The 27,674-nt window shown below is 42.4% G+C and overlaps 3 protein-coding genes across 18 annotated transcripts in view; all 3 read left to right on the top strand.

Annotated features, from left to right (window-relative positions):
- The first annotated feature begins 2,560 nt into the window (after positions 1 to 2,560).
- On the top strand, positions 2,561 to 5,769 carry RPP14 (ribonuclease P/MRP subunit p14). The gene is made up of 5 exons (XM_021534094.3): positions 2,561 to 2,650; positions 2,739 to 2,823; positions 3,600 to 3,676; positions 4,264 to 4,342; positions 4,979 to 5,769. Exons 1-5 carry the CDS (start codon positions 2,580 to 2,582, stop codon positions 5,033 to 5,035), a joined length of 369 nt encoding a protein of 122 aa, XP_021389769.1. The 5' UTR covers positions 2,561 to 2,579; the 3' UTR covers positions 5,036 to 5,769.
- HTD2 (hydroxyacyl-thioester dehydratase type 2) lies at positions 5,058 to 5,632 on the top strand. Its single transcript, XM_021534082.4, has one exon. It carries the CDS (start codon positions 5,058 to 5,060, stop codon positions 5,583 to 5,585), a length of 528 nt encoding a protein of 175 aa, XP_021389757.3. The 3' UTR covers positions 5,586 to 5,632.
- A 2,440-nt stretch (positions 5,770 to 8,209) lies between the features above and the next one.
- PXK (PX domain containing serine/threonine kinase like) overlaps positions 8,210 to 27,674 on the top strand; it is a 33,034-nt gene continuing 13,569 nt past the window's right edge. For 15 of the 16 annotated variants that reach the window (XR_014958116.1, XR_014958117.1, XM_085590361.1 and 12 more), the window contains exons 1-10: positions 8,225 to 8,453; positions 16,443 to 16,493; positions 17,157 to 17,204; positions 21,275 to 21,461; positions 23,352 to 23,429; positions 23,602 to 23,675; positions 24,506 to 24,580; positions 25,407 to 25,511; positions 25,670 to 25,771; positions 26,394 to 26,555. Coding sequence is in view for 14 of the 16 variants with exons in the window: in XM_085590361.1 (XP_085446487.1) it covers positions 8,352 to 8,453; positions 16,443 to 16,493; positions 17,157 to 17,204; positions 21,275 to 21,461; positions 23,352 to 23,429; positions 23,602 to 23,675; positions 24,506 to 24,580; positions 25,407 to 25,511; positions 25,670 to 25,771; positions 26,394 to 26,555 (984 nt within the window). In the remaining 2 variants the exon portion in view is untranslated. Of the gene's footprint in view, positions 8,454 to 16,442; positions 16,494 to 17,156; positions 17,205 to 21,274; positions 21,462 to 23,351; positions 23,430 to 23,601; positions 23,676 to 24,505; positions 24,581 to 25,406; positions 25,512 to 25,669; positions 25,772 to 26,393; positions 26,556 to 27,674 lie in introns of all 16 variants that reach the window. The other variant, XM_021530956.4, reaches the window with a different exon arrangement.

The raw sequence follows: 27,674 nt of genomic DNA, 5'->3' as shown, positions 1-27,674 counted from the left end.
GAGTAAGCCCAGGTGTTTTGTTAACGCTCAGTGTTCAGTAAATCTGTCACTGAGTCTCTGAAATTGGCACTGAAGAGAGATTTAGTTTTTAATAAAACAACTCAGCAGCAAAATGGGCACAGAGGATCATGTTTTCGAGGCTTAGAGGAAGACATCTCCTGTTTGTGATTCCTTGCTTGTGATTGTTGTGAAGTCAGTGAGAGGAGCTTTCAGTGGTTAAATATCCTGGCACTTAGTATTTCTGTCTAATGTCACAGCACAGTTTTGACAATGTAAAAGAACAAAAAAGTGTGGAAGTGCTCCTTTCTTAGAAACAAAAGTGCAAAACTTAAAATAAAAACTTTGAAAACAAAGTGCAATTTTGCACAGAGGGAAAAAAGCCCTGAAACCCCTTTGAATGTCACTTCCATTCTTTATTTCTTTTGCTGAAAGCAGACTCTTGTTCTTGACTTGTATTTGTAAACTAGTCTTGCCAAAATATGCGTTGGGTTTTTTTCATTTCAGATAATTTTTGTGTTACAGTCGTTGCTGATCATTTTAACTTTTTTCAAACCATAAATTTTATTTCAAGAGGCCTTCCCTGTGGATTTCCTCCTGGTGCTCTGCAGCACTACACTGCTATTTCAAGAGGCAAGAGAAAGTCACCTCACAGGAGCCACTCAACACAGCTTAGCTGGCTGGAGCTAATAATGCGCTACTAATTTTCCTCTGTGGGGCAGGAGGGGAATTAAATTCTGCATAAAGTTGCTACCTCAAGGCTCCAAGTGCTTTTAAAGGTCTTTCACTTGGGAGAATTTAATAAGATAGTTCTTAAAATTGGTCTGTTCTTTTGAGTTAAATGGCTTTTTTTTAACTGATTCATTGAGGGACCCTTATTTTAATTCATTTTACTGCTTGATTCTCAAAAGGATGAACAGCTGAGAAGTTTGGTTCTTGCACTGTAGTGTTGAACATGAAAGGAAAATATCTGCCATATAAGCATATGGTTTTAACAAGTTAAACCACTCTGGGGTTCAGCTTCACTTTTGGTTAATAAAAAACTGACCTGTTGTGTCCAGCCTTCCTGTACAGTCCTGTGTGTGCTCGTTATTGACTCACTGCAGCTGACACAGCCTCCAGCCTTACAGCAGCTCCCTGGATACACTTGGAATGCCTGAGTGAGTTCCTCTTGCCAGAACCTCGTGGAGAGCAGCACCTGCCCTACTGCAATAACAACAACAAAAAACATTTATACAGCACCTGACCTCCCAACTTTTGCTGCTTGGTGATGAAATTTTACTAATATCTTAAAGGTAATACCAGCTTCTGTAGGTAGTGTTGGTCCCAGTAAAACTGGCTGTTCTGATAAGTCTGCCAAATTATTGTGGAACTGATTTATTGAGCACTACACTAACTGGTTCTCAGTTCCCAGAGAAACACAGTATTTCTGAAGGTATCTTGTTAGCCTGCACTTACAGCTATTGAATTTTATGTGGCAAACTGCCTTTTCTTTAACTTAACTAACAATCTGAAAATTACTTTGGTACATGTGAAATTATATTTGCTTTGGCTGAAGTTCTATTTCTGAACGCTCAGCAGTTTATGTACCATTTTTAAGTCAGCCCAGGAGTGGAGCTCAGGTGGATTGTGGTGCTGAGAAAGCTCTGCTGGAATAATGCAGGGCCTTTGCACAAACTGAGCTCTGTGAAGGTGCAGGCAAAGGTGTCTTGTGGGTCAGATGTGCATTGGGCTACTGCAGTGTTTCCCTGCTGGGCTCGATGCTAATTCCTGGATGAGCCTTCTGGTAAAAGAAGTAAGATTCTGTGAAGTTCTTTTGAGGAGAATGTGTAATTACTTCAGCAGAGCAAACGTATTTCCATCCTTTCTGCTTTTCTGTGGTAAGGATACATTTAATGCCAATGGACTCGATGCGAATTCCTGGATGAGCCTTCTGGTAAAAGAAATAAGATTCTGTGAAGTTCTTTTGACGATGTGTAATTACCTCAGCAGAGCAAACGTATTCCCATCCTTTCTGTGGTAAGGATACATTTAATGCCAGTCTTTAGAGCAGGTACAAGATACTAAAATGGTGTTATTTTATCATCCCAATTAGTGCAAGCACAGGCTGCCAGGCTCGTTCTGTGCACGCCTCCAGCTCGGTTCAGCTGTGTGTCCCTGCAGAACGGAGGCTGGGCAGCAGAGCCGGTGTTTGTGCCTGGTGCCAGGCGCCACCTTTACCGGGAGCTGCCTGGGGACCGACACCCGTGCTTGGAGGACGAGCGTTCCCGTGTGCCGGCCCGCGGCCGCGCGTTCGGGCTGCGGCGCTCCGCGTGTGCCTCAGGGCAGCGCTGGCTGTTCCCGGCGATTCCTCTCACGCTCGGACACCGCTCTCGCTCTCCTCTGTGCGCGGGGCTCGGTGCGCCCGGGGCTCGGTGCAGCGGGCCCGGCCGCGGGGTTGCCATGGCGACAGTGACCCCGCGCGGTTGCCATGGTGACTGACGGTGACCCCGCGCGGCCGCCATGGTGACTGACGGTGACCCCGCGCGGTTGCCATGGTGACTGACGGTGACCCCGCGCGGCCGCCGTAGACGGGGCGGGCAATGGCGGCGGCCGCGTTCGAGCGGCGCGTGCTGCGGCGCGCGGCCGAGCACCACTATCTGCGCGTGCGCCTGTGAGCGGCACCCCCGAGCCGGGACCCCCGAAGCGCGACCCCCGAGCCCCCTCAGACCCCTCCTCACCCTCTGCTCTCCGTCCCGCAGGGAGCTGCCCGACGGCGGGGCCCGGCCGAACGCCGCGCAGTTCAAGCAGCTCGTGGTGACGGCGCTGAGGGAGCTGCACGGGGAGGTGGGACCGGGACCGGGTCTGTGCTCGGCGGGCGGCTCCGGGCTGGGCCGGGGCTGGGTCTGGCCTCCGCTGTCCCCTGGAAGGACGCTTGGCTGCGGAGCGGTGTCGGGGTGATGGGCTGGGCTCCGACTCGCTCCTGCTGCGGCCGTGCGGCTCGGTTCGGTTCGGCTCGGCTCGGCTCGGCTCGGCTCGGCTCGGCTCGGTGCGGTGCCCGCGGTCCCTGGCCGTGCTCAGGGTCGGGTTGGACCGGGCTCGGAGCAGCCCGGCCCGGTGGGAGGTGCCTCCGGCCATGGCAGGGAGCTGGGGCTGGGTGAGCTCTGTGCCGAGTTCCGCTCTGCTGAGTGAAAGCACCACTGAGCTGCTTTCCAGCTCAAACCGTTCTTTGATACTTGTTTTTAGGATTTGTGGTGTTGATGCTTTTGCTGTAGAGAGGCTTTAAAAAGAGAACTGTGGGAAGGGAGCAGCTTTTTGGATGGGAGAGTCCACAGCACTGTTTTTGCTCAGCTTACTTTATTGCTGGTTCATTTTAAGCAGGTCACATCACCTCTTGGTCTGTGTTTCTCTGGTTGTAAGGTGGAAATAAAAGTGGTTTCTAAAGAACTCTGAGAGGAAGGACGCTGTTTAAAATGCAGTGGTGTTGTAACTGAAACACTTGTGTGAGATTTGAGCATAACTATAGTACCTTTAATGATGTAACATGCTGGCGGTAAAATCAATTGCATATAGACAACAATAAGAACATAGGATGATACTTATTAAATATTTTTTTTTCATAGGTTGGAGCAGCTTTGCCTGTTGATGTCCTAACATATGAGGAAAAAACTCTGTCTGCCATATTAAGAGTAATTAGCAGGTAACATGCAGTCAGTATGTGCTTCCATGCCACGAAAATATTTTTTGTAAGAAAATAGAACTCTTAAACTAAGAATGGTTTGTGAAGAATTAAACCTAACTTGCAGATATTTGCATTCTGCATGCAGAAAATAATTACTGAATCTTGGTGACTTCATGCATCAGCGCATTATTCCTGCTTTAAACCAGAATGATTTTAATGGTTTTAAGTCAGGAAGTAAGCATTACTGAGGTAGTGATTTTAAACCTCTTTCTATAGTAAAGATGAGAACAGTTACTCTAAATGGTGATGACAACTGCAGGTGATTTAGGTGAAGAATGAGCTTAAATGCACACTGAGAACAAGAATGGTTCTGGTAAAGTGAACTTGAGGTTGCAGTACATATCTCTGTGTCAAAGACAAGAGATTGCAATAATCCTTCAAGATGTAGTTTTGCTACTAGAACTCTTCAGTGAAATTACCTGCTGTTAAACTGTACAGTGCTTGTTACTCTTTGCATAACATACTTTCTGTTTGAGATGTCTGTGCTGCAAGAAAACAGAAAGCCCCCAGATTTTATTAATATATTTTGTTTTCTTTTTATTTAGTGGCCTTGTCAAGCTGTGGAGTGCTCTAACCTTGCTGGGCTTCTACCAGAACAGGAGGTGTGCCTTCCGGGTGCTGCAGGTAAAGCCCTGCAGGGCTGGCTGCCTTCCCCCAAATGTCAGCTCTGGCTCTAAGCTTGGCAGGCTGCCTAGGCCTACTGCCTTTTCATAGAAGGATGGCCTAGATGCAAAAATGCCTTGGTTTGGGAAAGAAGTGCCCTTCAGTGCAGTTGTGTGGGCCCATGTTTGAGCAGTTCTCATCCTAAAATGAGTCTTGTACAATGTGACAGTAGTGGTTGTCTCATATCTTACAGGTTTCACTCCTGTGACAAGTCCTGGTGTCATTTATACATTTGCAAGAAAATAATTTCTGGCAAGTGTTCATGACCCACATCTTGGTCCAGGTTTTATTTTCCCTACTCTACTTTCTGCCTTTCTAATGGTTACTGTTAATTGACCTTGTTTAACAATGCATGTATGAACATGCACTTCCAGAGCTTATTTTTTTCCAGAGGATGCTGCTTAATAAAATGAGTTCTTAGAATTCTGTTTCTGAAGCCATGGCTAGACAAAAATGTGCTCAGGCATAGTTCTTAGTTTTTAATCTATCCTGTGAAAGGAAAATTGAAATATTTTCAACTTGGAAAGTATTTGATGGTGGGTATTTTTAAGGCTTTAGTTGTTCAGTTCTTGTTTGTTTTTTCTTTCCCCAAACTAGACATCTCCGTTTCTACTTGCGTTATCTGGCAACAGTAGAGAATTATCCTTGGACTGAATGCAGTTGTTGGTTCAGCTGCATGCAGGAGAAGTTCCTGGAAATGTTGTGGCCCTTCAGGCGTGGAATTTCTGGTGGGATTTTCCAACAAAGAGCCCTGACAAAACCAACATTTATCAACTCACTGCTTGGACATGCCGTATTTCAGAACTTACATGTAAAAGTTGGAGACAAAGCTGAACTTAGTAAGGCTTTTACACAGAATGATGTAGTTACCTTTTCTTATTTAACAGGTGACACAAATCCTTTGCATTTAAATGAAGAGTTTGCACAGAAGTCTAGGTTTGGGAGAACTGTTGTACATGGAGTTCTCATCAATGGACTTATTTCTGCAGTTCTGGGTACCAAAATGCCTGGTCAAGGATGTATATTTCTTTCCCAGGAGATTCGTTTTCCAGCTCCTTTGTATGTTGGTGAAGAAGTCACAGCTGCAGCAGAAGTGAAACGACTGAAGGGTTCTGTTGCACACATTTCTGTATCGTGTCAGGTCAGAGAAAGTGGGAAAACTGTTATGGAAGGGATGGTGAAAGTCATGGTGCCAGAGAGTTAGAACTGTTCATCATGTGCAACTTCAGCATAAAGGCCAGAACCAATGTACACTTGATTTTGAGTCTCTTTTTATGTGACATCACTTAAACCAGTAAATTCCTAACAAAAGCCTTTCACAATGTCTGAAAGTTCACAAACTTGACCTTACTAGAGCCGCATTAAAGTCAGAGCTTTTCCTTTTTTCACTGTGATGGGTTTCTCCGCCAAGGTGAACTAGGCACTTGCTGGGACAAAGTGGCACATTCAGACAAGCCTTTGTGCTGCCACAGTGGGAAGTTTGGACTGGTGGGACTCACACTGTGGTTGTTCTTCCTGGTAAAGTTGCAGTCCACACCAGCAAAGTTCAGTTAAAACTTGTTCCTTCTGTGCAAAGCAGCTGTACTGCCAACAAGCACCAGGGGAGGGGACTGTCCTGTGTTCAAAAGCAGAACAGAAGTGGAGGTGCTGACACACATGTAGATGTGTTGTAATCTGCATGGCAACTCCAGCTGGTGTTTCTTCTGAAACTTGCCTCCCAGAAAGAGAGTGAAGGAAAAAAAAATTATCACAAAAAATGTATTGCCACAACATGTACTTACTGTATTTGTTCTTCTGAGGGCAAGACAAGCAATGGCAGATGATTTGAGTACTGACTGTATGGCTTCCCTGTCTTTGAGTGTGTGAACATAGATTTCCCTTTGTCAACTGAAAGTCTACACTTGGTAGAGTAGACTTCTGGCAAATTCATTAGTAAATCATCCGGGTTAAATTATTTTAGTACTGGCATAAGGTTGTTATACACGAAAAAACTTGTTTTAGGAAAGATTGAGGCCATCAGGGGTAAGGTGTTCAGTTGGTGGCTCATATAACTTTCTGGCAAAGCGTCTGTTACCCCCGTCTTCTCTGCAGCAGAAATGCATTTGAAATTTCCTTGACTGCAAATAACCTCAGAAGTTTTCTGCTAAGAAAAGAGAGTTTCTCCTCAACCTGTGATGAAAGCTACTGGTAAAACAGCTGCACAGCCAGAGTGCTGCACTCTTAGCCAGGTATTAGTCACACTGGAGCAGAGGGAGGTGTAATGTTTCAGGTGTTTGACTCCATGCCTTCTCTTTCTAAAGCCTGGAGTTTGGCCTGGTTGCAACCTGGAAGCAGTAATTAGGAAGAGGTTTCCTTTATCTCTTGTCTGTGGGAGCTGTTTCACTTTCCGTTTCCTTCCCTTCTGCCTCAGGTCACTGCCTGTCACTGGCTTTTGCTGGACAAAGCACTTCATCGAAGCAGGCCCCGTCCTTACCCTGCTCCTTGTTCACCTCCCTCTCCAGGTGGGAATTGTCTATGAACAAAATGAATCAGATCTGTGCCTGACCTCCAGGGTCACTGCAGGAGTAGTTTGGGGAGTTGGGGTTGCTGTTTCAGCCTGGCTGCTGAACCACAGCAGCACAGCTCATTTTCCTCTCATCGTGGAGCTGCAAGACAGAGAGATGAGGCTGTTTATGACATCTGCTCCAGGTGTATGACAAACTCCAGCTCTGCAGTCTGACATCTTAAGTGAGAGTAATCCTGTGTATGGTGTAAAAAGAGGAAATACAGACAGGTGTCCAACTTGTAGGTTCTCAAGCATTAAGTAGTATTCAAATAGAAAGTTTCTTACACTGCTGCAAAGTCATGCTGAGGAATTCAATTGTTAACAACTTTAAATCTGTGTTTTGAAAAACAACCAAACCAAAAACCAAAACCCCACAAAATACTGACTCCAAACCCTAAATTCTAGACATTTAGTAAAATATACAGGATATTCTGATCATTTTATTAACACAAAACACCCTGAAAGGTAAAGAGCAGGAAATGCGTCAACCCTTACAATTTTCCTGGTCTCTGTGGGAGGACCAGCAGTGTCTCGGGGCTGATTCCCCGGGGCTGCAGCTGCTATTGCCGCTGTCAGTGTCACCCGGGGGCACCAGGCGAGGAAAGCTTGAGCAGAAAGGCGCCTGCACTCATGGCCTCCCTCCAGCCCCTTTCCCCGTGATTGCCCGCCGAGACGAACCTCCTCGTGTCCCCTCTCCCGGCCGTGTCCCCCATCCCGCCGTGTCCCCAATCCCGGCAGGGTTCCATATCCCGCCGTGTCCCCCATCCCGCCGTGTCCCCATCCCGGCCGTGTCCCCCATCCCGGCAGGGTTCCATATCCCGCCGTGTCCCCCATCCCGCCGTGTCCCCCATCCCGGCAGGGTTCCATATCCCGCCGTGTCCCCCATCCCGGCCGTGTCCCCATCCCGCCGTGTCCCCCATTCCGGCCGTGTCCCCATCCCGCCGTGTCCCCATCCCGCCGTGTCCCCATCCCGGTCGTGTCCCCATCCCGGCAGGGTTCCATATCCCGCCGTGTCCCCATCCCGCCGTGTCCCCATCCCGGCCGTGTCCCCATCCCGCCGTGTCCCCATCCCGGCCGTGTCCCCCATCCCGGCAGGGTTCCATATCCCGCCGTGTCCCCATCCCGGCCGTGTCCCCATCCCGCCGTGTCCCCATCCCGGCCGTGTCCCCCATCCCGGCAGGGTTCTATATCCCGCCGTGTCCCCATCCCGCCGTGTCCCCATCCCTCCCCGTCCCGCGCTCCCGGGGCGGGACCCGCCCGGAGCGGCGGCCGCGGCGCCGCCTGGCGGCGGGCGGTGGCAGCGGCGGGCGGCGGCGCTGAGGCCCCGCGGCGGCGGCGGCGCTGCCGTGTTGACAGCGGCGGCCGCGCCGGGAGCTGCCCCGGGAAGCGGGTTGGCGGCGCCGGTTCTCCGCTCCCTCCTCAGCTATGGCCTTCATGGAGAAGCCGCCGGCCGGCAAGGTGCTGCTGGACGATACGGTGCCGCTGACAGCGCAGATCGAGGCGAGCCAGAGCCTGCACTCGCACACGGTGAGCGGGGCAGGCCGGGCCGCGGGGGCAGGCGGGAGCGGCCGGGGCGGGGGAGGGAATGGAGGGAGCCGGTACCGGGGGGTGCTCGGGGTCGGCACGGCGGGAGCGGGGCCGGGCGGGCCCGGAGCCGAGCCCGCGGCAGCGGGGCCGGGGGTGCGGGCGGCGGGGGGCGCAGCGGGGCGGGCTGGGGGCGAGGGGCAGCGGTGCGGGAGGCAGCGGGGCCGCGACCTCGCGGCGCCCGGACCCCGCGGCGGGGCGCGGGCTGCGCTGCTGGCTCGGCTCCGTCCCCCTCTGTGTCCGCGGGGCTCCCGGGAGCAGCCGCAGCACCCCCGGGGGCACCGCCGGGCTCTGCGGGTCCGCTCCGCGGGGTTCGCGCTGCCTCGCGTCCCTCCGAGCCAGGCCCTGCGGGTTGCTGCCACTCCTGCCTTCCTCGGGGTGCTGCAGCCTTTGGAGCAGAGATGGGCTCCGGCTGCCGCGTTTCGGTGGCTGTGGTGAAGTTACACGTGAACGGGCTGCGTTCGCCTCCGGGTCCTGCCGTGTGGCCGAGCGGCGGCTGTGGAGCGCAGACCCCGCAGCCCCCGCCCCATTGCTGAGCTGTGCGGAGCGGTGGCACTCCGCAGAACAAGCCCTGCCGTCACTTGGGTGTCGCACATTAATTCTTTTGGGATGCTAGGACACATGCACAGTGCTTCCATAAGAACTGTCTTTGAGTATGCAGTAGTAATCCAAATTCTGTAATGTCCTGTTTGCAGTTATTTTCCACTTCCAAAACCGGGTTTCATTATAGTATGACCAAGCAGTAGTGTGAATCAGAGAACTGGCTGTCATTTCTGATTCCTGCTCTAGCTGAGAGCAGGGATGCTGGAGAAGAGGCCAGAGGTACTTTCAGCAGCAGGTTGTCCAGTGGGAAGGTTCCTTTAAATGGAGAGAGTGTTTCCTTATGTCCCTTACACAGCTCTGATTCCTGCATGGTGGATTGCTTCCTGGTTCCTTGCATACCTCTAACCTGAACGACAGTAACTGCAGGTTCACCGTGGGGTATATACTAATTTACAGACTGTCTTATTAAATACTCTTCATAGAAATAATTCGCACCTAAGAAATGGTTTATTTTTTGTCTGAGAAACTGCATTTATTGATGTTCCAGTCTTTCTCTGAACGAAGTTACTGATGAGAAATTGTCTAGGAGGTCTTGTGAATCCAGCAGGCTGTGGCTCTCAATTGGTGCAACTCCTCTTGTAATTAAGACTAAAGAGGTTTATTTCCTGGCAAGTGTGATGCTTTTTACCTGTTTCAATAGCTGAAGGGTGGGTGTGCCAAGTCCTGTGAGAAGTTGTGTAACTCCTAATACTCCCCAGTTAGCAGACCAGATTATGTTTCGTTAGTAGCTTGTTTCCTTATTATGCTTTTTTGTTAGTGCAAATGACAATAGCGCTTTGTGTTCTTTCCTTTGGTTTGTGTGATTCTGGTTAGAGAAGAAAAAGTCACAAAATTCTTTTAGAATGATCTCTTGGAAGAATTTTTGAAATCCAGACCCTTCTTGTTTCTGAGGGAGTGCGATAGCCCCGTCTTTCATCTCTGTATTCTGTTACTAATGGGTGTGCTGGAAAATTCTCTACTGTTTTCTTCTGATCTTTTCTTAATAACAGAATGCTGGAGCACCGTGCCTTTTGATTTAAAATCTGTCTCTAAGATACATCTATTAGTAATTGTTTGTTTTGCTGCAGAAGCCCTGTTGATAGCTGAAAGATGGCTTGAAGTGTGTTCAGCACAGATGGTTTATACAGAGCCAATGTGGGATAACAAAATACAGGAAGCCATTAATAGAGACTTGGTTTCTTATTTGATGTAAGTGGACTATTCTGTCATTTCAGATACTTCATTTTATGTCCCTGGTGTCTGAATAGCTTGTTTATTGGTGGGTGATGCTGTCCCTGATTTGAACTTTCCTGATTCAAAATAAGCTATGGAAACAAATCCTTGTCTCTGAAGAGGTGTGTGAATGAAGCACTTCTAAGAAATAAGGGTTGAAGTGTTTTTGTGGGGTCTGAAAACTGTATTTTACTTTGTTAAATTATAGTCAGAAGAAAATAGATTGTCATTAACTGAATGCTTTTTAGTTTTCTTCCTCGTTCCACCTCAAAGTGGTATCTTTAAAAGATGTAGATCTATAAAATCCTTTATCCCAAACTAATCTTTGGAGAACTAGGCCTGTTCTAAAGCAAAGACAGCCATGATTTTTTAAAATTCTTTTGTCAGCACTATATATTAAGATTTTATAATGTTGTTTAGTGTTGCAAGTGTTGTTTTAAACTTGGGTTTGTACTTTTTTCCTGTAGATCATAGCTTTTAAAAGTGCCCATATGAAGATGGCTTAGGCTGAGTTTAGGTGCAACTTTAACATGGCAACTGAAGTAGTAGTTATATAAACCTCCTGTTGGTGCTGAAAATAGCCAGTCTTCTGAAAAAACAGCTAAGGAAAAGGTGAAGAATTTCAGGAAAAGCTGTAGACACAGTGAAATATCACACAGAAGACCAAAGCTTGTGTCTAATGAATAGTTTGCTTGTGTATTGTTCTAAGCAGTTTCTGTTAATTTAAATTTAGTACAACAGACTAGGTAAGTGTAAACTCCATAGCGTTGAATCAAGGGCTGTACTTGGCACAGGCTGAGTTTCTGTTTCCTGAGGCTGAAGGTGAAACTGAAAAAAAACAAAACTGAAAACAAAACCTGAGACTACTATGTTCTCACCTAGTTCTCCAGAAACCTAAGAAGGGATTAAGCTATTATTGAAAATGGACTTTTGAGGATTTGCACTTTTTGCTTAGTAAGAGTATGTCAACCCCCCATAAATGGGTTTTTAGATTGTTAGGGAGCCAACTGCCAAATTATCTCATAGGCACATAGGCTCAGCATACTTTGTTCAAGTCAGAAGAGCTCAGAAGTTCTTACTGGACTTAGGATATCTGAGCTGCAACATAATCTCAATGTTTTTGCATTGCAACAAAGAAATTGTTCACTGAGTTTTTATTTCTGTGTATTTAATTCCAGTCATAATTGGAAGAGGAAAATGATGCCTTTCTATGTTTGCAAAAGTTGTTTCCCTGGTTAAGTGTGTTACAAGCAGTCTGAGTTTTGTTGGAATTGGCAATTAAATACAATTAATTCTATAGCGTGGTGTTTATGGAGTCCTTTTCATTTTGAAAGCCAAAAAAATTCATATTGCAGGTGCATTCCAATGGCATCTCACTGAATAGATTTGAAATGACGAGAGCAAGCCCAGTCAGCTTCATTTTCTCTCCTTCTTTATGCTTCAGCCTCTAGCACTGCCTGTGTAACTTCCAGGGGTGTGTTGGGCACCTTTCCACAGCCATGAGTCAGTCCCTTTGTAGGTCTGTGTACCAGCCTTTTTGTAGAAAATGAAGTTTTGTTGCTATTGCATTCCTTGACTTCAATAGGAGCAGGAGTACATCCAATATACTAAGCCATTTGCAAGTATCTCATCTTGATGCCAAATGTTGTGTTCTGACAACAGAGGCAATTTCAACACGAAAGCTTTAATACATTTTGGCTATTAAACTTGCCTCATATTGCAATATTTCATCTCTGTGTTCACCATTTAATAGTGGTTTTTTTCTAGAGCCTTAAAATAGGACGCTATTTTCTTCCATGAAAATCTTGACATTTTCCTTATTAAGAACTATACCTGCAAGTCTGTTCAGCAGTAAAACTACTGGTGAGTTGTACGTGTTCTTAACATTTCTCAGTTCTTTTCTGAAGTAATTTTCCTTTTTCATGTGTTTCATATTTTGAAATTGAAGTAGTGAAACAGCCAGCTTTGATACAGTACATTGTTGTCTTAAAGGCATTTGGAAATGAACAGCTGAAATAAATCTCTCTCCTAACAATCTTTCAGAGTTTCTAGTTTTCCTTAAGCAGTGTTGAATGTTGACAGTCATGGCTGTTAGATTTGGAAAACGTTGAAAAAGCATTTATATTTTTCCTATATTGTTCCAAATAGAAAAATGGAGCCACATATTTCTAGGACTGTAGAGTTTCATTTAAAAGCTTGTAAAAGATTTTGTACATCTGCTTTACAAGGAATTCAGTCTTCTCAAGGCTGCATTCACTTTGGACAAAAACAAACATGAAGTTACTTTTAGACATGGCTTTACACAAGGAACTGTCGTAGTTCACTGGTTTCAGAAATGCAGTTCCTCCCCTGGATTTAGTCAGTAAACTTGATTATCTCCCACCTCTCCTCCAGCCTGAGCTCACAAAAGATGGCTCTTTCGTCACACAATTTTAAATATTCCAAACTTAGGGTTTCCACTGGTGATCTTACTAAATTAGTATTGCATTTGTAGGTCCTGTGAAGATTGTAGTCAAAATATTAGTTTCCATATTGTACTTTAGTAAACCCTAATTAGAATATTTTTGTTGGCCACTGAGTATTTCCTCAAAAACTGTGAGTAATTTGACTTTCTGGTGAAGGTCATGGTGATGCAGAGCACTGAAAATCTGTAATTTCTCATCTCTCTCCAAGGTTTTTTGTGTTCACTAAGTTTCATTGCATGTCAATGTGTGTCCTATTTTTTCCCTGCAGTTGTCCTACTTCATAACTTTCACTTAGTCAATGGCTGACTCATTACTACAGAAGGGATGCAGTGTGTGAATGGTGCAGCACAGACACACACCTGCATTGTTTAGAAAGTGGGGAAACACCAACCACTGCTGCTGCTTCTACCTCAGATGGGCTTAATGGCAGGCTGTGCAATAGCAAATAAATACTGTGCCCTGTAACAGAGAGGCCTCTGAGGCTGAGCAGCTCTCCTGATGTTGTTGCTACTTTTCACATGGGAGATTTTCTAAATAAACATTTAAAAGAGCTTCTTACTAGAAATTGTTCCAATCCAGCCTACTTAAGCAGGGATTGTATTCATGCTTAATTAGGCTTTTCTCTCTTTAATGCTTATAAAATAAAGCCCTTTCAAACTTTTAGTTGATGTGACCTGAAGGTGACCTGGATCTTTATAAGGGCTGGCTTTTCAAGCCTGTTGGATTAAACAGATGTAAAGCAGAAATCTGTGGAAAAAGAGACTGACTATCCTGAGCTGGAAATTTAGAGATGATTTGCCTGGGGAAACAGAATGTGTTACCCAATATTGTTGAGCTATTTCATTATAAGAATCTCTTAACTCACCACTTTTTTTTCCCCCTGTTTTGTCTCTGCAAAAGCCTTCTTTCCGGTTTGCTTCCTGTTTCAAAAACTAGGAATGATGATAAAGAGCAATTGTTAAACATTTGGAGTGCTTTGCTGTGCAATTTCCCCCCCAGGAATGTTAACAAAATTTTGCTGAGCAGCTCTGGGTTGCTGATGATAATGTTTTAATAATTGCTGGAGCACCAGGGACTAATCTTGGTGAATTTTGGGGAGAAAAAAACCCCAAGAAATGAAACCATCTAAATCTTGGCTCTACCTGAAAATGGGTGAATTCAGGGTAACATTAATCCCACGCAGTGAGTGTGAAACTGTTATCAGCAGTGTGGTTGTCACTGATCCATGTGGTTATATGGAAAATACTCCTTTTCAGAGCTCTATCCAGAACTCTGTAGTACTAGGAAGAACATTTTAGGAAATGATTGTGTAGCTGGGGTCATACATATTTCCCTGCTCCCAACCTCCTCCTCCCAGCACCTATTTCAGCTTTTTTTGACTAATTGGAGCAGCCAGGAAATGATCCCATAGGTAAAACTGCTTTGCTTGGCATCTTTAAAAATGTATTTTGAGCTGCTGCAGGAATATCAAGGTTGTGTCATGAAGTGGTTTGGCAGTACAGGTAGGAAGAGCAGCGGATGTACAAACCTTACCTGTGTGGAGGGAGCCAGGGAGGTTGTTTTGGGAATGGTTTTGTGGCTTGTCCTGTTGGAGGCTCCTGCTGACAGTGACCTTGCTGCTCGTGGGCAAAGCATAGGGGGAGGTTGTCTCTCTGCTGCAAGCTGAGACCTTTCTTTCCCAACCAGCAGCTGTTAGGGCTCCTTTGAAGTTATTTGGTAAACTGAGTCATAGGAAAAATTCTGAGCTATTCATGTAGGAGTGAAAGATGCCATGGGAATTTGTACAGGAGTGTAGCTAACATTGACCTCCCTGAGCCTGGTTGCTGATGCTTAAAATTATTTGCAAGAGTGAACTCTGGTAATTACTAGCTTTTTCTGAAGGCATTTCCACCCTGTTTTCCTATGTTTGATGATGTTGCTAAACACAGATGAACCTGAGTGTGCCTCTGTTTTCCTTATGCTTTCATTTATTTCCTATGGGCAGTCCCACTATCAGGTTGTCTCAGAAGAAGACTGTTGTAATTCAAGTTTTTTTTCCTAACTAAAACAGAAGTTGGCAGAGCAATAAAGGCATTTATGCATTTAGATTTGAAGAGTTGAAAGCTCTTCTCTGGTCCTATGGGAAGCATATATCAGTGTGCTAATTATAATCCCACGACAAGTTTGTTGCCACACAGAGGCAATAGGAAGTATCAACTTCTCACTGGAACTCAGCATTCTGTGGTCTGCTGATTATGTGTACCCCTGGCAGATACTGAGAATGGGGTTGTATTATCCTTGCTTTTCTACTATTACTGTTCTTTGACTTTCAGTCTTATTACCAGCTTTGGGGGGAAAGCCCCTCCACTAACTCAGAAGATCATTTAGGCTTTTTCATTAGTTGTATTGACAGGGTAGTCCTGAGTTGGACAAAAATTCATTATGGAGATGTGTGTGGTGGAACTTCCTTACAGACACAACTAATGGCCTCATCTGGAGAGTGTTTGGTCTTCTCTTTCCAGTTGCAAACCCTGTAATATAAAAAAGGAACTTGATTAATGCATTAGGCCACAAAAGCAAATATGGATGGGATGGGAAAATGCTCAAGTAAGTGTGGGGAAAAATAGTTGTGGCCCAAATAAGGTTTTTTTAAAATATAATCTTACAGTGAGAATGAGCTCTGTGTCCCAAGTTGTGTATCATGAGGCTCTCCAGAAGAGCCGTGTTGACCAGTGTGGTTGTGTGCAGTAAGATCCTTTCATGGTTCTTTAATGAATTTGTGTTCTGCCTGTCTTGAAGCATTTTCTTGGGGCTCAATAGAAAATTACAATCACTGGATAAAGAGAAGTGCTACAAGAGATTGAGCAATAACTCAGCTTCTTCCAAAATCCTAGAAAAGATGAATGACTGCACATGGTGAATCATCACTGGTGTGGTTTTTCAGAAAGCAGCCAATGTTCCTTTGAGACTTGATGAATAAGCAGTTGCTGCAATTTTTTGTCTGTGTGTGAAGTAGCCTCTTCCCAAAATGCAGTAATGGTCACAAAACAAGGAAACACACATTAGAGGTGAATATGGGTTTCCAGGTGTCCCATTAATTGATTTCTGTCATATAGTTTCCAAAGATAATTACTCTGGTTAAATCTTATCAGCTCTGTGTATTTATGTTACTAGTTATGAGGATTTGGGCTTCTTGTTTTGAAGGAAGATACCATAATTATGATTTCAAATGGGTAAGAGGAAAGAATATGGAGGAGCCATGTTAGGCTGACTTTCTGAAAATAGACACTTTGGGTGTAGGTATTTACTGGCATTTTACTTTGTTATGGTGGTGGCAATAATTCCTGGGGGCACTTGTTAGATACTGGAGGTGGGAAGGGAGAGGTTTCTTCAGCTGTTGTGGGTAGAGCTGTGTGCTGAGATGCTTTTGCTGTCTTCTTCTGTGACTAAATGAAACCACTTGAGTGCCCCACAGGTGTGCAAGCTCCTGGAACTCTCCTTGTCCTCTGTGCTGGGAAAGCAGAGCAGAGCAACTGTTAGGGATGGGTCTGAGCAAACCCAGGTGTTGGATCTGAATGTTCTGCATTTGAATGTTAGTTGTCTTATTTGAAGAAGTGCCTAATATTTCTTCAGCTCATTAGTTCTCATGTATAATTTTTTTCCCTTTTACTAGGAGTACATAATCCGTGTCCAGAGAGGAGTTTCAACAGAAAACAGTTGGCAGGTAATTTCTTAAGTTGTAGTTCATGTAACCGGGACTCCTTTTTTAGGAAAAGTTTGAAAATTGCCTATTGCTACCTTTTAAAATTTGAGCTGGAAAGAGAAATGTTGATTTGAAATTGAGAACATGAAGTGCTTGAATTCTTTTGGTCAAAGCTAAGAGAAAAACAGTATTGCTGCCAGCTACAGAAGGCATGTTGTCTGCTGCAATTCTGAATATTCCAGGAAAAATGCCTGTCATGTGTTTCTACTGTGTGTTGGTACAACCATAAATTTAAAATCTAAAATTCCAGTTTGCCTTTCTCAGTGCTAAAATCACAGCTCTGCTTATATGAGACCAGTGAAACCAAGAAGTAGTAATAAAGATGAGTGTGAAAAATTGTCACATCTAATATAGCAAAAATGCCTTGTTTGCAGACAACTTTGCTCACAAGTACTGTTTTAAGGTAATTTTTAGAAATGCATTTTCTGTCTGATCAAGCTGTGATTAAAAACTCTTTTTTGCTCTCTGGCAATGTGACATAAATCCAACAGTTAGGCATTTGTACAAAAATTGCAAAAGAAGATAATTGTAAATGGGAATTCATTTTTTCTGATGGGATTTTGAGAAGTAAAATGCTAATAGAAAAAGGAATTTGTTTCCTGAACTTTGTATTTTATTTTACAGATCGTGAGGCGATATAGTGACTTTGACTTGTTGAATAACAGCCTGCAGGTAATTTTCACTCTTCATATATGAATAAAAAATGCTGTTAGAAGAATATATTCAGAATTGTGATATTTATGCCTTGTGGTATTTTTATATATTGTGGTGAAAGAAAAAAGCTCCTACCTAGTTGTAAAGAGCTGTAAACTGTGACTTCAAATGTAACATGAATATATACTTTTTCATCTTTAAGTTTTCTCATGTAAAAATTGAATTTTAGTATCAGCAGGATGAATTTATATAGAAATGGAGGAAATTGGCAGATGCTGAATCTTTCCCTTCAGTCCTGTGACTTGTTCCGGTTTTATGTGTTTTTATTTGTTCCTCCTTTGATTTGGAGAAAGCCAAGGCACATACCAACCTTATAAATTCAGCATTGAAGTGCTATGTGTCTCATTATTTATATTCGTCTAAAAGCACTACCAGATGCTGCTTCTCATGTGATGGTTTTCTGTGTCACTGAGGAGTGTTCCTTGGTCAGACACTGGACTTACTGTGTGTTTTCTTCTGCTTTTTAGGACAATTATTTCTTTTTAGTTTGTGTGGGAAAAAGCAGAAGTGTGAGTGTGTTTGGGAACGGGGGGAAGCAGCAGTGATTAACATCTACAGGAGACAAACTCATTACTTGAGATTTCCATACTGGGCAAACAGGATAAAAAGCGAATGGCACGATTTGAGGATAGATTTTTGTGACTTTAAAATTTTTCCCTTGTTAAGTGTTTCATGAATTCAAGAGCTTAATACTGCTTCCACTTCCCCCCTCCTCCCCAGATCAAATCAACTATCTGCTTGATGAGCCTTGATGAGCAAAACCCTGTAAGGATGTTGATTTGTGTGCTCTGAGAGCCCACTGTAACTGCTCCCTCTGCTGCAGGTGGACAGGGCCAAATCAGTCATAATTCAACAGATGCAGCATGGTTACCTTGTGGAATTAATCTGTTAAATGTGCAGCAGCACGTAGGAACTTGTATCATGACCTAGAAACCTTCTCTGTGATGTGCTGAATAAATGCAATACAGAGGTGTCTCCTGCACCAGAGACATCCAAGATCTAAAATTAGACAAACACCCATGGGAACACAAGGAGTTGAGTTGGTACTAGTCATCAGAATACCTTGGGGTCATTGTGGTCTAACATAGTTTGGATGGATATCACAGATTAAAAAAAATTGTGGAAGTTTTAAAAAGAAGGAAGAGTTCACTTTGCAGCCACCTATAACAAGCTGCTCTTAACCATGGGGGAATAGTGTGTTAAGGCATGAAAAGGCTTTGTTGCCTTCTCATTTACCTTTCAAATGAGGCAGCTTTAGTAGAGAAGGCAATGGACCTTTAAAACTTAAAATCCAGAAATGACAGGTACTGCAAAGTTAGGCCTGTGTGAAAAATCTGTAAAGTGAAGGTAAATAGGTTATGTATGATGGAGTTTAGAAAGAAAAAGCCTTTTTATCTGAAATAGAAGTGGATTATAAAAGTGGAGGGTCCAGGAAATTATCTGAGAGCAACTTTGCAGAGTGAGACAAAGGGGAAATTGGAAACAGGAGAGACTAAGATCCAGGATAAAATGTCAGCTGCTTGGATGACTGGAAAACGTTAAAAAGAATTATCAAAATGTACCTCTAACTTAAATGGGAGGATATAAGAGGGTGGCTAAATTAGCAGGCCATGTGCTTTAGCAGTTGGTCTCCTGCAGTGGCTCTTTTCTCCCACTGTTTCAGAGTTTTTTATAAATTAATCTTTGTGATGCTGGAGCTGAACTTTCCTCATCTGTTAAGACAGTAAAACACTTCTCAGATGTTTCCATCCAAAACTAAGCAACAATATTCCATCACAATATTCAGGTCCAGTGACATATTTTAAAACTCTTTAAGCTCTCATCTTGTATATATTGAAATTAGAGTAAACAAACAAAACTCCAAACAAATAAGAAGATACCAAACCCTAATCTTTTTCCTTCAAAGCTAAAGATCTGCTGGAAGAACTGCTGGAGCTTCTTTTGAGTGTAAAGCCCAAGTTCTCCAAGTTTTTCTGGCATACTTGACCTCTCTGTGTTTATGTGGATGTGTTTGAGCACAGTTGCAGTTGAGTTGGAATGCAAATTTTCTGTTCTTAATCTAGTGCTATGTACAGTAAGGATTGATAATTTAAAAATTGTCTAGGCAAAGGAATGCAGTCATGCCAAGCACCTTGGGAAAAAATGAAGTGTATATATGTGACCTTGATTTGTATCAGAAAGTTTCAAGACATGTTCCCTTGAACTCTCAGTTGTACCAGATTGAAAAGCTTCTTCCAGTCCGTTCTGCATTTTTTTCCTCTTTACTTATTTGACAGAGATCAGTGGAAATCATTCTTCTGTTTTGTCAAGTGAAGTGCTGGTACTGGAAGTACTGGAATTCACAGCAAGATATCTGGCTTTTGTGAAGCATTTTATTGCAGCTTTTGAACAGACATTCCTGAGCAGGCTGTGGTTTGAAGATAAGAATGTTAATTCCCAGGTTCTTCCCTGGCAAGCCCATCCTGGCTCCAGTGGTGAGCTGGGGCCACTGAGAAGCGGTGTCTGAAAGCATGTAAGGTCTTTGCAAGGTCAGGCTCTCAGTGAGGTGTTCTCTGCTGGAGTGCTCTTGCTGTGCTGTGCTGTGTGTTTTGGCAGATGGCTACAAAAACCTGGGCCTGAATGTTACTTTCTGTTGAAAAATAGTAGAAGTCTGATTTATGAGTTTAAAACAAATGATAATGGTTGGAAAACCTGTGAATTAGAGTCAGTTTCTCTCTGATGGTGGCTAGCTGTCAGGTCAAGAAGGTAAAGGTGATGAAGATTTGACTTGCTTTTTAAGTGAGTAATTCTAGAAAAGGTCTCAGCTCTTGTTTAGACACTCAGTTTTTAATTAAAATGAGTGGTCTGCCAAAAGAGTTCTCTTTGTCTCTGGTGCTAAAACTAATTTGGTGAATTACTGGCTGTAAGTGATATATGGTTGCTTTTGGGTTTTCTTGCTGGTTTATAAATAGTTTCTGTAATTCAGACATAGTTATAGCTCTTTTTCAGCCCATAATTTGAAGTCAGAAAACGAGAAGTAGGAGAAGTGCTGAAGTTAGCAGAGGACAACTCCTGTGTTCAAATGAAGGAAGTAGAAAGGAAGGGGAATGCTCCTTCTGCCCCAGTTTGTTGAACTAATCCACTTTTTTCACTAGTTAAAATGAAAGTTGTTAAAACACCAGAAGTCCCAGTCTTCTCCCTGGTGAACTCTGCTTTAGAAATGAGGTTATTGCATCTGGTGCAATTGATTGCTGCAACATGCAATTCTTGAAGATAACTCCCATGGGGATTCAGCTTACCCAAGGCAGGTGCTTTGATCTGCAGGACAACGATGTGTTAACAACACGAAAAATGTGTTCTGGCTATTCACATGACGTAATTGAATCTAAACACTAAAGATGATCTCTTTGATCTAATTTGCAAAGGCTTTGAAATTTTTTTCATTGTCCTATTTTGAAGGATTTCTCTGATTTTTTCCCTTAAGTTTTGGATCTCTTGTGTCAGTATAATGCAATTAGCATACATCCCCTGGTATATTGCAGCTATTTCTGGGTTGAAAGGTATATAGATGTTTAAAAAATGTACAGGAGCAAATTCAGAAGATAAAATGGAAATCTGCACTGTATTTGAAATTACATATTTATACATAGAGGCAGATGAAAGGTACTAATCTGCACTTGATGAAAAATGGTAAGGTGTGAATTGTTTTTGTGCTGTGGCAGAATAACGTCATAGAAAGAATCTGGCTGAAAATTGTCACTATTAAATATCTGAAAGTTTTGGGTAGTGATCTTAAATGTATGAATCACTAGCAAAAATTTGTTTCCTTGTATTTTCAGTGTTGTTCCACTTAATAATCTCTTCACAGTGGGATGTGAGCTGTCATCTGATTCTGATAACTGTGCTAGGAAAAATAGAAAAGCTTGTACATACACTGTACAAAGAGTTATCCAGCTTGCTGCTGAGAAACGTTTGCTTTCTGGGTTGCTAGTTTTATATCCTTGAGGCATTTTGCAAGCAAGGTTAGTAATTTTTCCTCTCTTTTTAAGATCTCAACTCTAAGTCTACCTCTTCCTCCAAAAAAGTTGATTGGAAATATGGAGCGTGAATTCATTGCTGAAAGACAGAAGGGACTCCAGGCCTACCTGGATGTGATTACTGCCCATCACATACTGTCTAACTGTGAACTGGTAAAGAAATTCTTGGACCCAAACAGCTATTCTGTAAATTACACTGGTAAGTCAAAAATACAGAACTGTACTTCACTTTGACTTCAGCACGTGCTCTGTATCTTCTGTGAATGCTGGCCAGGATCTACACTGAAGCATGGGGGGAATAATCTTCAAAATTATCCTACTGTGCCTGTGATTATTTGTGATAATGCTCCTCCAGCTCTGTGCATGGATCCTGCTGGGATTGTGAAATATAAATATTTGAATTATTTCACAGAGGAGTGAAGAGGGTCAAGATCTGTATAAGCAGAACTTGGAGGAGGAGGGTTGGTGAGAGTGACATCTAGTTTTCGTAATTCATAATAAATGAAAAGAGTTGCTCTTGGGAAATAATTTTTCTGTCAGAGTATAAAGTGGAGTTAAGTTTGTTAGCTTAGAGTTCTGTTAAAACAGACCATTTTCTGAGCCCTGAATCTTTCAAGAATTGTGGTTATCTTGTCCAGCTCCTACCCTTGCTTTGAGGTGTGATCTAATTTAGAACTAGTTGTTTGAGCTAGGTTGAGTACTTTTTCAAGGCTAGACTAAGCCAGATACTCTTTTCCCACAGATACTGGAAAGTCACTGCATTCCTTAAAATTATATCCCAGTGATCAGTTTCTTCATTGCTAACTGTTTATTCTTTGAATTTGTCTTACTGCAGCTTCAGCCATTGGATATCAATAAATATTTGTCTTACAGATTGAAAAAACTTCCTCTTAGTGATGAAACCCACTCCACAAATTTAGTTCATATACAAACCAACTCTTTGCAAAATGCAAAGCTTGTTTTCTTAGAAGCAGAGCCTGCTGAAGCAGGAACTCAGTGCTTCCTTTTCACTTGTCTTTTTTCCCTCTCTTTATGTAACATTCTTGTGTCTTCAGCTTCAAAGTGCAAAGAACATTTCCCAGTATGATAAGCTGTGCAGGAGTTGTAAATTATTAGTAACTCTTTAAGGATGCAGTTTGTCTGGCTAATGCTGAGCAAGCAGTTTAAATTCTCAAGGAGGTGTTGTGATGTCTGTGTTAATTTTGAGCACTTTCATGAAGATTGTTATTCCTGCAAGTTGCTGGGAATCTGGTGACACACGTCATTGCCTGTGGTCTTTAGAGATGCCATCAGTTTGTAATTTCCTAAATACTGGAGCAGAGAGATTATACTTATTACACATTTTTTCCTAGCATATTTCTGAAGAAAGAAGATACAGTGCAGAGAGATCATCACATCCTTACTTTTTGCTGTGTTTCTATGCCATGATTCCCTTGGCATGATTCCCTTTCTCTCCCCCAGTTCTCATTGAGATTTCCCCTCAAGTCCCTTCATGAATAAACCAGTTGTATTCCCAGCTGTGGGAGAATTCACTAACCAGATGGGTGTCCTCCCCCTTGGCCCTCAAAATGTATGAAGTCCCATGATAGCTGGCCAAATACCTCTGCCTGCACAGAAAAGGGCACAATAACCTGTAGTGAAACAGAACTAGTTTACAAACTACACTTAGTAATAGCAACATAAATGGATGTCAAAAAGATAAAAGCACTTTTACAGATGCAGCAGAAACATTTGGTGTTCTAATGTTGTGTACACCTAGTGTGGGAAATCTGAGCTGTGATTTAGACTTGGAAATGTAGATCCAGTACAGATAGAATGGAGATTGTAGGCTAAGTATTCCAAGCAGTGCTTTCTCTGTTTTCTCTCTGGATTTGAGTTACCAGGTTAAAAACTCAAATGCTTTCTAACTGTATTTTTATCTGGTTTCCTTTTGAATTGATTTTGCTGACTTTTAGTCTGAATTCCTGAAGGCTTCCTTCTGGCATTGGACCTTGCCTCATATGTGGATAATTACATTATACAGTGTCTTAAAAACATTTAAATTTTTTTCTTCTTTTTCTCCCTCTTTGTCTCCTTTTTTTCTTTCCAGAAATTGCCTTACAGCATGTTTCAATGTTCTTCCGATCAGAGCCAAAGTGGGAAGTAGTTGAACCATTAAAAGATATAGGTAAGAAGGCCATGTGTGCATGAAAACTTCTTTGATTTTTTTCCCAATTATGAGAGTTGTCCTAAGGTTCCAATACTGTCTTTGCTTACAGACCTTGTCCTACCTGCAAGCTGTGTGATTTGGCAGTTTAATTAAAGCCCCTGCTGAGTTTTTTCTTTACTTTTTTTTGTAGGTTGGCGAATACGTAAGAAATATTTCTTAATGAAAATTAAGAATCAACCAAAGGAACGGCTAGTGTTAAGCTGGGTATCTATGCTTTAATTTAATTCTTAAGTCTTTCTTAATTTCACTCAAAGTTTGATTTTGACTATCATGTGTGAGTGATGGGGAGAGAGATTGAAGAGCTCAGGCTTTGAGACAGCTTTGGAAGCCCTTAGGTAGATGTGTGATGTGGAATTTCTTGTTTTTCTTTCCTCTGGTGGCAAATCCAGTTTGGAACTTTCTGTGCCTGGCCATTTGTTCCCAAACCTGCACCTCAGGATTCTTTACTTGTAATGATGTGGCTGTTGACCATAATATAAATGTGCTCACTGAAAATAATGAGATGAACCTTTTTAAAGTCATGGGTTTTCCTACTCAGACTTTTAGTTGTACTGACAAACTAATAGGTGAGCAGGGCATGAATTGCTCCCTCAATGAGAGTTGATTTTGCTCCTGTTCTGAAATGTGCTGCCCTGTTAGTTGTATGAGCACAGCTGTTTGTGAGACTTCACTGGAGAGCAGAGGTCACTAAAGCCTGTGGGAGGAGGGAAGTTTTTCTTGCTGCAGAGGAAGAAGGTGCCTTATCAGTTCCTAATGTACACAGTCCCCAGTTTAGGGTTGGCAAAGTTCATTCAGTGGTAGCAATGCATGTCAGGTCAGTGGGAGAAAAGAGGCAGTAATATTTATGGTCGGGATGTTTGTATGGCCTTATGCAGCCTCCTCATGTTTCATTTTGTATGTGTAATTTTCTTGCTTGCTCTTCAAAATATACCTTCAAACATGTGGCCTAATATGCCAAGGTAGAACATTGATCACATCTTCTGTATGGAATGCAACATGTATTTTTATGCCATTCTTATCCTGTTTACTTCCAGGCTGATCTTGGCCCTGATAAATACTTGTCTGACAGAGACTTACAGTATGCTGTGAAACTTCTTTCTTCCTGTTCTGTGAGTACTGAAGATTTTAAAATTTTGCTAGTATGAAAGTGTGTGTCAAGGACTGATCTTGGAAAAGCACATGTAGCCTAGTTGGCATAGTTTGTAGTTTTAGGGTTGCTTTCATTAAAGGTTTGCAAACCTTTTAATTAAATTTCCCATATACTGTGAGGTAACGTTCTCAGCACAAGTAATAATCCTGCAGGATTACTAAAGGAGATTCAGTGTTGTGGTTGATTTGATTTTTTTCCTTCTTGTGCAGTACTGTGAGATCATGAGCTTTTATTTAATCTCCTCAACACCTTCAGGCTGTTAGGATAGAACTGTTTAAGTGAAATTGCTAATCCGTGAGCTGGGATACTCCCAGGCAGCAGTGGATGAGGCAGTGGAACAAGTATTGTTATTTTTTCAGTTCTTTGGACTCAGGAGCATCTTAATAGAGCTGCAATGGAGGGTGTACTATTTAAGCTCCTGTGAAATGCCACATTATAAATCCAGTAGACATCTCTGCCTGAAAAACTGGCATTTGACTCCAAAAGGAGTCTCTGGAGTCTCTGTTTAAGGTTGTTAAGCATGTGAAAAACTGGCTGAAACAGGTTTTTTTTTGTTGTTGTTTTTAATTTATATGTTAATTGAATAATGTCTTTGTGAAGTTTTTTTTTTTTGCATTTACTACAGGTTAAGACTGAATATTTTCAGTTATTCCTTATCACTGACAGAATCCAATTTACTACTTTAAATACACAATTCAGACTGGTATTTTTTTACTTGTGAATTGAACACAAATGATTTAAAAATCTATCATCTGAAATTTACCTACAGTTTCTTCTTTTGGTAGCATCCCTATATTTACAAAATCACTTTTGCCATTGCCAACGAATCTTCAGCACTGGTTATAAGACCATTCAGTGAAAAAGGGACACTAAAGGACCTCATTTATAAGGTAACATCTTCCCCTTACCCCCAAGTCAAATGGCAGAACATATGCTGGAGTGACCATACATGTTTTTTATAAAAGTGTTTGCCATCAATTGCTAAGCAAACTAAAGCAAATTATGACTTTTCTAGGCATAGTACTTGATTCGTGTGTTTCTTTTAAAGGCAAAGCCAAAAGATCCATTCCTGAAGAAGTATTGCAATCCTAAAAAAATTCAAGGTCTTGAACTTCAGCAAATAAAAACATATGGAAGGCAAATATTAGAGGTAATTTTTTTCTTTATTTACCGGCTTTTTTGATTTATTATTTTGGAGGCCAGCTGGTCTAACTACAGAAAGTGGACAAACCTTCAGCAGAATTCAAAGCTAAATGCAAATTGAGATACACTGCTGAGTTGAATTTAGATATATTTGTGTGAGACCATTTATGACCCCCCCCTAGAAAATGCAGTTGGTATATGTAGAGCTTAAATGGGAGAGGTGATAATATAGTCTATTCCTTGTGTAACATGGGAAAGAAGTACCTCATAGCCTGCAGAACATGCCATAAATGCATGCTTGTTAGTGTGTTTTAAATTTTTTTAATTGAAACTGTTATATTCAGTAGAATTTAAAATTTTAGTTTCCAGATCTCTTTGGGAGGTGTCCATAAGCCTGCTTTGAGGATCAGCATCAAATATTTGTTTTGTGAAAAGTCCTACCAGTGAAATGGGAATGAATAGTCAGCCAAAGAGGATGTAGATAAAAGATCAAGTTGAGTGAGCATTCCAAACTGGGGCCTCATTTATTATGTGTCTGCTTTAGTATTGGAGCATTTAAGTGATGATCTTACAATCTTGAAAACATCAGACCATCTTGTGATGGTGCTTCTCTATTCAAATTCTTTCAGGTATTAAAATTCCTCCATGAGAAAGGATTTCCTTATGGCCATCTTCACTCTGCCAATGTGATGCTGGATGGGGATACCTGCAAGTTACTGGATCTAGAAAATTCCTTGTTGGGACTTCCATCATTTTATCGATCATACTTTTCACAGTTTCGGAAAATTAATGTAAGGTTCAGACAAGGAATTCATGCAAATCTTTATTCTCAACCTTTGTTTGTGGAGAACTGACTAGAATGAAAAAAAATCTCTCTCAAGCACCTTTTTTTTCATCAGAGCTTTACTCCATCAAATTGCTTTTTGCTTCCTCCAAATCACTGCACAGCAGTTCTGTTGCAGCACACTGGAGCGAGGCTGAGGCCAAAGGTAAACAGGTAGAGGGGGAGTGCAGGTGAGTGTTTTTGTGACAACAGTGCCAGCACAAATAGAGGTAAAGTGCAATTGTTTTAATATCTCTTTCCACTCTGGTCTGTACTTCATAGGAATTTGCATATTGTCTACTACAGTTTCACTTTTATGTCTGTACAGTGAGCACAGCTATTTACTTGTGCCTAGCTGGGAGAAGTAATCTTTGGTGGAGACTGTGAAAATTGATCAGATGCTTGCAGATTCTAGCTATTTAAGGGTTATTTTTATTTGTTTGAGGGGTGTCTGACTACAGGCTTGCAAAGCAAAATATTTATCTAACTGCAAAAATATGAAAACAAATATGCCTTGTTGCAGCAACATCATTCCCTGCCTTTAGGCTCTCATCGTAATAAATTCTGTGCAGCATCATGAGAGAGCTGCTTGCTGGTCTTGCTAAATAAGTTCTGTATTGTCAAAGAAATGATCACAAGTTCATGGTTAGTCCATATCTATTAGTGCCATCAAAACCTCTTACTGTAAGAAGAGCCTCTTCTGTTTAAACATGATTCAGAAATCTTGGAAATATGCTGTCTGGGAGATCAGCATGTATGTACAGCTTGCATGAACGTATGGAGGAGCAAAAGAGACTCTCCTAGGTTTGATTGGTATGCATTTTTTCCCCATCTTTTTATCTTCTTCCCTGTAAAGTGACAACTGATCATTTTATGAATCTCATTCTTTGCTATTTGACTTAGCTAGGAAAGTGTGCTTGGTTGGAACTTCTGTTGCTGTGCAGATGTCTAAACTGCTTTGTGAAGAGTTTACTACTTCACACATTTTTACAGAGCATGACTATACTGCTCTCCCATTTATACCATCTTGTACAAAAAGACAACAGAGGCTGCTGTAGCTTGTAGCATGAAAATTTCGTCTGAGCTA

Source organism: Lonchura striata, chromosome 12 (genome assembly GCF_050655825.1).
Source record: "Lonchura striata isolate lonStrDom1 chromosome 12, ASM5065582v1, whole genome shotgun sequence".
NCBI lineage: Eukaryota > Metazoa > Chordata > Aves > Passeriformes > Estrildidae > Lonchura > Lonchura striata.
The sequence above is the reverse complement of the archived record's forward strand: the minus strand, read 5'-3'. Positions and strand labels throughout refer to the sequence as shown.

Coding starts and splice junctions, on each gene's coding strand:
- RPP14 (XM_021534094.3), top strand. CDS start 2,580: ATGGCGGCGGCCGCGTTCGAGCGGCGCGTGCTGCGGCGCGCGGCCGAG. Junction 2,824..3,599: donor TGAGGGAGCTGCACGGGGAG/GTGGGACCGGGA, acceptor TTTTTTTCATAG/GTTGGAGCAGCTTTGCCTGT. Junction 3,677..4,263: donor ATATTAAGAGTAATTAGCAG/GTAACATGCAGT, acceptor CTTTTTATTTAG/TGGCCTTGTCAAGCTGTGGA.
- HTD2 (XM_021534082.4), top strand. CDS start 5,058: ATGCAGGAGAAGTTCCTGGAAATGTTGTGGCCCTTCAGGCGTGGAATT.